General features: G+C 42.0%; 1 protein-coding gene across 2 annotated transcripts in view; it reads left to right on the forward strand.

Annotated features, from left to right (window-relative positions):
• The window catches only part of tpp2 (tripeptidyl peptidase 2), a 25,781-nt gene extending 16,043 nt beyond the window's left edge, over positions 1-9,738 (forward strand). The window contains exons 21-29 of one of the 2 annotated variants that reach the window (XM_080834444.1): positions 155-399; positions 889-967; positions 2,294-2,332; positions 5,235-5,386; positions 5,637-5,733; positions 5,849-5,979; positions 6,141-6,393; positions 6,598-6,717; positions 7,779-9,738. In XM_080834444.1, coding sequence (XP_080690570.1) covers positions 155-399; positions 889-967; positions 2,294-2,332; positions 5,235-5,386; positions 5,637-5,733; positions 5,849-5,979; positions 6,141-6,393; positions 6,598-6,717; positions 7,779-7,868 — 1,206 coding nt within the window. In that variant the 3' untranslated portion in view covers positions 7,869-9,738. The remainder of the gene's footprint in view (positions 1-154; positions 400-888; positions 968-2,293; positions 2,333-5,234; positions 5,387-5,636; positions 5,734-5,848; positions 5,980-6,140; positions 6,394-6,597; positions 6,718-7,778) is intronic. The other variant, XM_080834445.1, reaches the window with a different exon arrangement.
• The last annotated feature ends 1,306 nt before the right edge of the window (positions 9,739-11,044 follow it).

Raw genomic sequence — 11,044 nt, forward strand, 5'->3', positions numbered from 1 at the left:
TACTCTGTGTGGGTGTTTGTGTGATCACAGTACTCTCTGAAACTTTAATCATGGTGTATTCTGTGTGGGTGTTTGTGTGTGTGTGATCACAGTACTCTCTGAAACTTTAATCATGGTGTATTCTGTGTGGGTGTTTGTGTGTGTGTGATCACAGTACTCTCTGAAACTGGAGAAGGGAGACTACACCGTGAGGCTCCAGGTGCGTCACGAACAGGTGACTGAGCTGGAGCGCCTGAAGGACCTACCCTTCATCGTGGCCCACCGCCTGTCCACCACGCTCAGCCTGGATGTCTACGAGAGCCATCGTGCCGCACTGCTGGCCAAGAAGAAGGTCAACTCCCTCACCCTCTCACCTGGAGCCTGTCAGCCATTCTACATCACAGCCCTGCCTGATGACAAGTGCGTCCCCCCTACACAAACACACCAAGCCCAAACACTAGACACGAAGGCTGTTTTCACACCTGGTCCATTTTGCTGCTCCGAACTCCAGTGCAACCGCTGGGTTCTTCACCTGACGTGTTGGTGTGAACTATGGTTTGTTCAAGTCAACACGTAAGCAATGTGCAGCCTTTATTTACCAATGTCGTCAGGCAACCATGCAAAGTAAGCCAGGGATGGCAAGCCTCACTCTATTCGTTTTTTTTTCTACATATTTTTGTTAATTTTTTCTCTAAATGTCGCAAAATATCGAAACTGATCAAAACGTTTTTGTATTGCTTTTGAGGAGGTGTCTATTGTGAGGGCATTGTCTTTGGAAGACTTGCAGAGTATCTTGTTCTCACAGTTTGTCAGTGATGGTAACTTCTATAATATGCTAAAGGAATGCATGAGACTTTACATCCCTTTTACACACTAGAGTGAATTTTTGTTTTGTTTATTTCTTCACAGAATCCCCAAAGGCACTGGTCCAGGCTGCTACCTGACCGGATCCTTGGTTGTACCCAAGACCGAGTACGGAAAGAAAGCAGTGAGTTGCCCTGTTTCTTTGTATGCTATTTGGCTCTGTGCAACCCACCTATTCTACCGTGCTTCCTTTATCATTTGTTTATTCTGTGGGACTGCAGTGGGCTGGATTATAAACTGTTGATCTGCTTGGGTTTCACTGATGGAAGATGAACTTTATGTTTATGTTTGGGTGATTGTGTTATTAGTCAAGCTTATTTTAATGAACAGATCTCTCCCAGGGGTAACATCTTCCAGGTTGGTTAGCTGTTTTTATTTATCTTTATTATGGCTTAAGAGTGGCTGATGGGGATAGGACTCTTATTCTAGTACCATTTCCCACATTAGAACAGGGGTATTCAGGGTCCCCACAGGTTCAGCTCATCAAGGCAACCACCCAAATCAGCTAAGCATCAAAGAAAGAAGGTCAACTATTGGGATCATTTTAGTTTTTGAAGTTGTATTGTCAGGTGAAAATAATGTTTCCTGTGGTCTGGTCTTCTTCTTCTTAGATGTTAGAATGAACTTTCTAAACTATGGAAGTGAATCCGTTTTTTGGGGTCGGTGTTGTAGTGAAGTGCTTGTTACTGACTGAAGAATGACTCAAGCTATGAATTTAGAGACCCAGTTTACAGTCTTAGTCGTTCCACTTAGCCCTCTTCACCACTTCTCAAGAATGAGGTTGAGTTTTTTAAAGTAGGAACTGTCTTTGTTAAGGACTCACTAGTTTGTTCCATCTTTTTTCAGATGATTGGGTGAGCACATACTATCATTGATTGAGAAGACACAGTTTTGATCAATATATCCTCATAGTCCACTTCGCCTCATAGCACATATAGAGTCCTGTAGCATTTAGATTTATATTATAAGAGATTTTTTTCTTGCTTTATAAAACTACTCCAGTTCTCTAAACTGTTAAACACAGTCATCAGTATTGCAGCCCTTGTCAGCCATTGTCCTCTGATTCTATCACCCCATTGTCCTGCCGCATCGACTTAAATCCCATTTTAGAGTCCTGCTTATCTTTCCATAAGCAGCAGAAATAGTTCCTGTGATTTGCCAAGACACTTTGAAAAGCAATCTATGGGGTCCTGTGTTGTACAGCATCACAGAAATGGTCCAACCCAAGTTCATTTATATTGATCTGCAGCAGAGCATGAAGACATGACACCTTCAGCATAGTCATTTGGATGAGGATGCAACTTTGTAATAAAAAAAAAGATTTAGGATGGAAGGAGACGATTAAAACTATCAGATGTAGAAAGAGGTGAGGGAGAGAGACCGAGAGCGAAAGGATGTTTGACAAGTGTGCACCTGTTTTCTCTTTCTCATGATTGTTTTCAACCACCAGGGCCAGGCCACTGCAAAACGACAAGGAAAGTTTAAAAAGGTACTGCCTGACCTAGGTTACTGACCTCTCTAAAGACACTCGTTTAATTACTCAGTTTAAGTCACACACAAAACATGTAAGGGGTAAGTTACTTGTTCATGATCAAATCTATATTGTTTTCCTTCAAGTGGGTGAAAAGAATTGTTTGTTGTGTATACCAGTGCTATCGAAAACACATTTCCATTCATTTTTCTCACGCCAGTCATCTGTTGGCTCCTCCCCTGAGCACTGATAACTGTGAAGAGGTTGTGGTGAATGGTGACAGTGTGTGACAGTGTGACGGTGTGTGCTCAGAGATGGGCAGTGACCTGAATAATGTCTTCTAGAACTGTTCTAAGGTAGAAGGCTTTTTCACTCTGTTCTTTGACGTGGAAGACACACGCCTGCCGCTGTGTAGTAAAATGTCTTTTTTCTAGAATATACCGTTAAGCCTAGCCTAATCAATAGATAGGCACATCAGTAGCCAATTGGACACTCAGACAGACAGACAGATGGACAGTCAGAAATATGATAATTGCATTTGAAACACACCTCAACATTTGTGATCAGTTTGTATATGAACCAAACATCAAAACATAGCTGGTTTACAACATTTTGGGAAAATACTCACTTGATTGATCACTGTCCAATGTATTTTTACAAGACTTTTGTGGTTGTAATCTACTTTACATCTTAACAACAGTCACCGAAGCCCAGTGCTAACTGTTGGTCATTTCCACAGTATGTCCATGAAGCACATAGTGACACAGCTACTCATACACCAAACACATGATCAAATCTCTACAGTTGGCAGTGATTTTGTTCAGTACCTAGTTAGGAAGCAAGTGTACGACTTTTCTAAAATAGCATTCCATTTTGTGATTATAGTGGAGGTCAAGCACATTTTTTATAGGGTAGAGTTGCTATGACAACCTGAAGTCATGTAGATTCAAATGTCTTTAGGGATAATTCTACCAAGATGCCATCTTTGGTGTCTACACCTGCATTTCTGAGGTTTGTTTGGCATCTTTGTCCTACACAAGATGGCATCATGTGCTAATGTTGAGCTCACCAAGGCGTCAAACAAGAAGAATGCTTTTAGGCCAAAGACGAAAAACACATTTGTCCGTATTGTAGTAGTGGTGATCGAGTGGTCAAGTCAAACTTTTTGTGAGACATTCTCTGGACCTGGTCCCAAGACAGTCCACCAAGGTTGAAGTAGATGCATCAAAGCATTGTTGAGATTTGGACATCCTGCTTAGCATTTTTTTTAAAGATAATTTCTTCCAAATTTGGTGGCAATTTGAAAAAGAATTGTTGAATCAAATCAAAAATGGCCGGTCCAGTATGAAATAAATGTATGCAATTGAGTGTATTAGTAGATAAGTAGTAAATAGTTGAATGCATACACGCACCTCCAACATTGACACATCACCCCGTCACCTGTAATGTTGGTGCTGAGGGATAAGGGTTTGGGCCCGTCACCTGTGATGTTGGTGCTGAGGGACTAAGGGTTTGACTCAGGGGCCCGTCACCTGTAATGTTGGTGCTGAGGGACTAAGGGTTTGACTCAGGGGCCCGTCCCTGTTTGGTGAACAAAATGTCACAGCTTTTTAGCATACAGTTCTAGGACGTGAACGCCTGGCCAGAAACACTAGAAGTATGCCTCCACCCCACTTCTGCTGTGGCTAGGCTTTCCCTCCCAATGATTGCTCACAATGGGTTTCATTTCTCCCTTCCATGTTGTATTCACGAGTCATCTTGGGATGATCTCACTTGAATGTGCCTGATGGCATCAAATGAACAGGAACTGAGGGGCAAGTTTCATATACGATATGGTCTATCTTTTTCGGTGGCATTAAAGGAGTTGTGTGACAGTAGTATAGGCACGTATAGGCACATAACGTGCTTTTGAAATCACATGAATTTGTAGCCTCTCCAAAACACAGACTTTACTTCTTATTGTATTACTAGCAATTAGGACAAAACAAAGCATTCTGTTGTCACAACATTTCTGCTGACTTTATTTAAAGGGTTTCCAAGGGGTGACTATCTGTTGGACTGTAGTGCCATCATTGTTGTGATGATGTAATTGACCCCTAGAATGCACCTTGTCTGTCTCACTTAATCATTTTTATAAGCATATATACATATATATATATATATATTAAAAAGATGCAGAGGTCTGCAACTAGTTACTATTAGTTAAATAGTTCAGTATTCCTATTGAATAATGGCAGATTAGAGTAGCCTGTTGCGTGGGTTAGTTGGGGTTCCAAGGGTATAGTAAACCAGCTGTGTTTTGATTCAGGGGAATTTGAGGTTTTCTCACGGTCCTTCCCAAACGCTCTATTCAAGGTTGTGTTTGCAGTAAGCATATTGCAATTTTTTTCTTTGGTTTACAATCTTTTGCTATCAGTGTAAAACCACTGTCCTCGAAGATTATAGTTTGTGAATATTCTTCATCAAAGTGGTCATGGTGCAAGGTGCCGATGATGTTGGTGTTGCAGCTCAATGAAGGTGTTCTGGAGATATGGTCACTTGAGATACGGCTCGTTTCAGGAGAGTCTTTGTGCTTCTGATGCTTGTGTCACGTGCTGTAAAATGATGTTTTGACATCTCTGTGTGTAATGGCAGCAGATCCAATATCTGTGTCATTTTCTTTTGAAGCACTCGGGGAAAGAATTGAACGCGTGCAAAGCTTAAAAGTTGAAATTTCGTTATCTTCAGGTATCTATGTACATACATAAATAAATGATTCCTACTTTACAATTAAACTCGGTCAAAAAAACTGTATACCTCTGTGTGCTTCTGTGTTCTTTTCTAAAACTAAACGGTTGTCTTCAAAAGGTCAAAAACAATGTGTCAAAATAAAAGTCTCTATTTATGGCTCTAACACTGTGTTGTCCTGTGGCCTCTTTAGGACACTGTCCCTCTGGTCTACCACCTGATCTCTGCCCCCAACAAAGCCAAGAATGGTGGAAAGGAGAAAGAGAAGGATGGAGAGAAAGAGAAGGATGTAAAAGAAGAGTTTTCTGAAGCCCTCAGGGATTTGAAAATCCAGTGGATGACCAAGTGAGTATTGTCACCTTTCTGCAATACCTAGCCATCCATAAGTGAGACCTTATACACTTAATATACAGGACAGTCCGAGGAGGATCGACCAGGATTCTGCTTGAACTGTCGTGTGTGTTAGTTTCCAATATTGTGCTTCAGAATAGGTGCTGATTTTGTATTTTGACACTACTTGGATATGGATCTGAAACTGCAGTGAGTTGTTTGTGCGATGATACTGAGTGTGTGTTCCTCTCCTCCCCTCTCCCAGGTTGGACAACAGCACTGTGTATGAGGAGCTGAAGGAGAACTTCAGTACCTATTTACCTCTTCATGTCCAGCGTCTGCACCAACTGGATTCAGAGAAGGTGCTCTCTAGTTCGTCTTGCTGGCTCAGCTTTTTTGATTGGGCTGGAGTGCTGGATACTTGATCTGGTTTTCATTGGATGATTGGTTATGCCTGACCTGTAATCTACTGTGCAGGAGCGATTGAAACGGCTGGCAGATGTCGTAGCCGCTGCAGATGTGGTTGTCTCCCACATTGACCAGACAGCCCTGGCGGTGTACCTTTCACTGAAGACAGACCCACGGCCCGATGCTGCCACCATCAAGAGGTATTACAATCAGATCAGTACTCCACTGCAATCATTACTCTGCTGCCTCCCCAACAAGTTCACAATACCAGCCCTTGGGTAACCTTTTGCATATTTATTGTTTGTTTCTCTCCGTGTGTGTGTGTGTGTGTGTGTGTGTGTGTGTGTGTGTGTGTGTACAGCGACATGGAGAAGCAGAAGTCGTCTCTGTTGGATGCTCTGTGCAGGAAAGGCTGCGGTCTGGCTGACCAGCTGCTGCAGGCTCCACTGGAGGAGGGAGCTATCGCGGGGGCGGGTCCCCTGGGTGAGGCACCCATCGCGGGGGCCGGTCCCCTGGGTGTGTGCAGCTCCGACGACGACTCACAGGATGTGGCCAGCGCCCTGAATCACACTTTCTGGGAGGTGCAGAAATGGGCAGAGCTCACAGATACAAAGGTGTGTAGGTCATGATTGGTATTCATTCAGTCTGTTTCAATGACAATGTAATCAATCAGAGACTAGTACACGGGCTCTCTCTCTCTCTGATGATATTGTGAAATATTCTTATTTACTTTCAGACGTTTACAAAAATGTGTGGTGCTATCTGTCCTTTCACTGCAGACCAGGATGAGATGTGAAACTGTTTTGTTTTACTCTTAGGTTTTAAGCTTTTCCTACAAGCATGCGCTTGTGAACAAGATGTATGGGAGGGCTCTGAAGTATGCATCTAAAATAGTGGAAGACAGACCCAGCAAAGACAACTGGAAGAACTGTGCTCAGGTAGGCTGCATGTCTGGTTTATTGGTGATGACATGGTCTCAAAACCCTGATCAGAAGAAAAAATAAGAATATGGCCTATGCCAATTTAAATGCTATGTTAATGTGGCATTTCATAGACATGGTAGGCAATCATTGCAATAACTGCATTTACAAACCAGTGGGCCTGGTTTATGTAAACACGCACAGTGGCAAAATGTGCATTTGCAAAAAGACTGTAAGCACACAAACGTAACAAACAAAACCAGAAACACTAACGGTGTCATATGGTGTCTGGTCATAGTCCTTTTTATTCAAACAAATTCTGGCAAATGATGAAGATGTGTTGAAATGTGTAAATTTGACTGTAAAACAATTATTACATGACTTGACCTAGTCCTAGATCAATCATTTATTTCAGTGTTCATCTCAGGAAAAGTGGCATCATCATTCCAAATGTATTAGGGTGTTTGGGATGGGATGAATTCTATTGAAGATTAGAGTGGGAATCTGTATTCATCTTTAAGGCATGGTGGTTACTACAGTTACAACTTTGGAACCCTTTGGACTGAATGTTATGCAATGAACAGCTGTTAATACGGCAGGAGTTAGGTTATGAACAGCTGTAAATACGGCAGGAGTTAGGTTATGAACAGCTGTAAATACGGCAGGAGTTAGGTTATGAACAGCTGTAAATACGGCAGGAGTTAGGTTATGAACAGCTGTAAATACGGCAGGAGTTAGGTTATGAACAGCTGTAAATACGCCAGGAGTTAGGTTATGAACAGCTGTAAATACGGCAGGAGTTAGGTTATGAACAGCTGTAAATACGCCAGGAGTTAGGTTATGAACAGCTGTAAATACGCCAGGAGTTAGGTTATGAACAGCTGTAAATACGGCAGGAGTTAGGTTATGAACAGCTGTAAATACGGCTGGAGTTAGGTTATGAACAGCTGTAAATACGGCAGGAGTTAGGTTATGTTCCATTTTGTTTAAAGATCCGCAGCACTATGTGTCACCACCACACAGTATTTATGGAGGAAGTGCTGGTAATGCTTTCTCCTCTGTCCCTGTGTTTCCTGCAGCTGATGCGGTCACTGGAGTGGATGCACTGTGCCAACTTCACTGACAGCTGGCTGCCCATCATGTACCCCTCCGACTACACCCCCTTCTAAGAGCCTGCGGACCCCGCTGGCATTTTAACTGGCAGCCCATGGGCTGCTCGCATGTTCAGAATGCAAAATGCACAGACACACACGCAATACAAACAAATGATAAATGCAGTAGAAACTTACAGGTTGAAATTGATTGATTGATCATAAGCAAAGTCCTTTCCTGCGCACTCAAAGAAGAACCTAATTCCTTCCCACAGTGTGTGTGACCCTCTGCACACTGCACCCTCATTAATATATAAAACAGAATTGAACGCTCAGAGAAAGACAGAGAAATAAGTGCTCAGAGAAAGACAGAGAAATAAGTGCTCAGCTCATGTTTTCAGTGTCATGTTTTATGACTGGACCATCTCTGTAATACTGAGTTAATGCCATTCTGAATTTGGTCAATAGGTGCGACCACAGTGTACTGGTCTTTATCTCTGTATGTGGAAACAACTCCCCAGGCTGATAGGCCCCCCTGGTGGACACTGGGTGTGTCTGTCGGACCATTGGGTTAACGGTAGCCTCCTTGAATCATAAACAGTTGTCAGTAACACTTTCTCTAAACCTTCCGTCATAACATTGGCATAACCATGTCATAAACCTGTCATAGACCTGTCATAAACCTGTCATGGCACATCCTGACATGCCAAAGTAGTCCATGCCCAGTGATAAACCAGTGTCTAGTTAACAGTGTCTGTTTTGTTATGACAGCTCTCAAAATATTTGGTGTGTTGACCGCTGATAAGTTAATAACGTAACACCTATGTCACATATTAATCTGAGAGCTGTGATGACTATTACTGATCAGGGCAACATGTTTGTCTCGTTCAACCGTGACTATATGATGGCTGATGACTGGATCATTGTGTGTGTCAGGACATGGTTATGACAATCTTAACACGGAGGGACAATCTTAACACGGACGGTCCACAGGAAGGGTCACCCCGTTCTCTGTGAAGGAATTTGTAGATGTGCATAATCACAAACAGTTACCAAGGCAATATCAAATGTAATTAATCCATATTATTTTCTGACATTTATGTAAAATGTATGCATGTTTTGTAACAGTTTTTTTGTAAATTCAGAATAAATGTGACTGAGCTTTTTATTCACACAGCTGAAACAGGCCGGGTTCAGTCTTCTACCTTCTCAAGAATGACTCATTACAACGTGTGTGTGTGTGTGTGTGTGTGTGTGTGTGTGTGTGTGTGTGTGTGTGTGAGAGAGAGCGAGAGAATGTAACAGGTCCAGTCCTCCCTTAATTGTGTTGTTTAATTAAAAAAAAAAAAACTTCATGTAGACAGACATTTTTAACACGGCCTGTTTTTCTTTTGAGTGTGCGAAACTGGATTTGTATGCATGACCACCAATGCCAAAGTCACCATGGACTCTATATCCCAGATATCCTTCTGTTTGACCTTTGACCTTAGCCGTGTGCTTCCCAGGGCTGGAGTGTCTAGTACTGGGAGGGTATGTGAGGAAGGGTCTGACTTATCCCTGTGTGTTATAAACAAATCATTTTGTTTTTTTTTCTGTTCAGGTTTTTGCTGTTATGACCTTATTTACAGCAGTTCCTCTTAAGATTGCCTTAAAACTCACACTAACTTGGAAATCCTCATATGACTTCAGTCACGGGTTGCATATCACATACAGGTTTGATGTCAAAGACGTCTCTCAGAAATATTTATGAAATTGTAATTATAAAGTATAGAATAAACCTAGCTCATGCAGACATTTAGCAGTAACTGTATGTACAAGTATTACCTTACACTGTTGTGTTTCCAATGGACTCCAGTCATACTCTTTTGTTATCTCACTGAATGTGTAGAGTTATGTCACAACCTTTCAAAGTTATTTGAAAGTGGAAATAAAAACAGACAAAATATCACACATCTGGTGACTGTTTGTGTTTCCATTAAAGATGTTGTGAGGGAGGCAACATGATCAACCAGTTCACCGTAAAAAACAAATGTTTTATTTAAGTTTAAGATATTTTGAAGGGGGAAATGCAGGTATTTGCTAAATGAGATGTATGTTGAGATTGAGAAAACCATGCTCATATATCCTTAGAGTGTGAACTTGCTCAGACCTTGTGTGTCAAGATGTTTAGTATCAGTACCAGCCAAAAACTTCTGACTTCAAACCTCAGTGCACCAGTCCAGTCAGATGGTCCAGAAGGAGGATGTCCTTGTGACCTTCCCCCTGGCTATGTAGACCTTCACATCTCCTACCTCCACAAGCAGCTTGGTGTGAAGAAACCTCTTGAGTTTGGCTTTGAAGGCCAGGTCTGACTTGTGGTGAAACTTGTCTGCCCAAATTAGGGTGGTTCCATGCTGACAGAAGTGACACATGGTGTCCAGAAGCTTATTCAGGTTGCCATGGTGACTGTAGACTACGTCTGCTGCAAGGATGTAGTCGTAGTGGTATATTGACTTTGGGAATGAGCGAGCAAGGTTCTGTCCCCATGGTAACATCTCTACTTGGGGTGAGTATTTTGAGCGCCCTTTGGTGTTGGCGTTCAGGTTCTCAGTCAGGCTCTCCAACACCTCCGGCAGGTCAGTCGCCGTCACCCAGGCACCTTTTGGGTTGATCAGTGTTTTGATCAGTTCTAATCAATTAGCTAATAATTCATGATTATTTGAAAGATTTACATGACATAAATGATCATTCAATGTGTTCAATGTTATAATGTTAAACTTGGTAGAGATAAGATCAGATGTGCATGTGGCAGTTAAATTCGGACATATTTTCACATAATTGAATGTTGCACTTTGATTTACAGAACAGGTAATGGAAACTTCTGTTGGTCCTACCTTTCAAATGTGATCCTTAAACCTATGACGCTAACTACCTGAAAGGCAAATACCAATAACAAAACTATTGGCACCGATTAAAGCTTTCTTGGCAATGTTGTGCTCTAAAAGCTTTCCCTACATGTTCACGGGGTGGTCCATGCCATACCTGGCACAAGGTGTGTTTGTCATGACCATATGCCATCAAAATGTGTTAAAAAAAGATGCCAGAACCAGTTACCTAGAAACACATACCTCAAAAAGTGTCAAATTGCAGATAAACATCAGATATTCCCATTAGCTTCTCAGGCTATGCACTTTCAAGCTCTTTCAAAAAAGTAAGGCAGCCATTGCACAAGACACTAAGGTATCTAAAATCAGATGCACCGGGCCCGGTCTTAC

The sequence above is a fragment of the Sprattus sprattus genome (genome assembly GCF_963457725.1).
Source record: "Sprattus sprattus genome assembly, chromosome: 3".
Taxonomy (NCBI): Eukaryota; Metazoa; Chordata; class Actinopteri; order Clupeiformes; family Clupeidae; genus Sprattus; species Sprattus sprattus.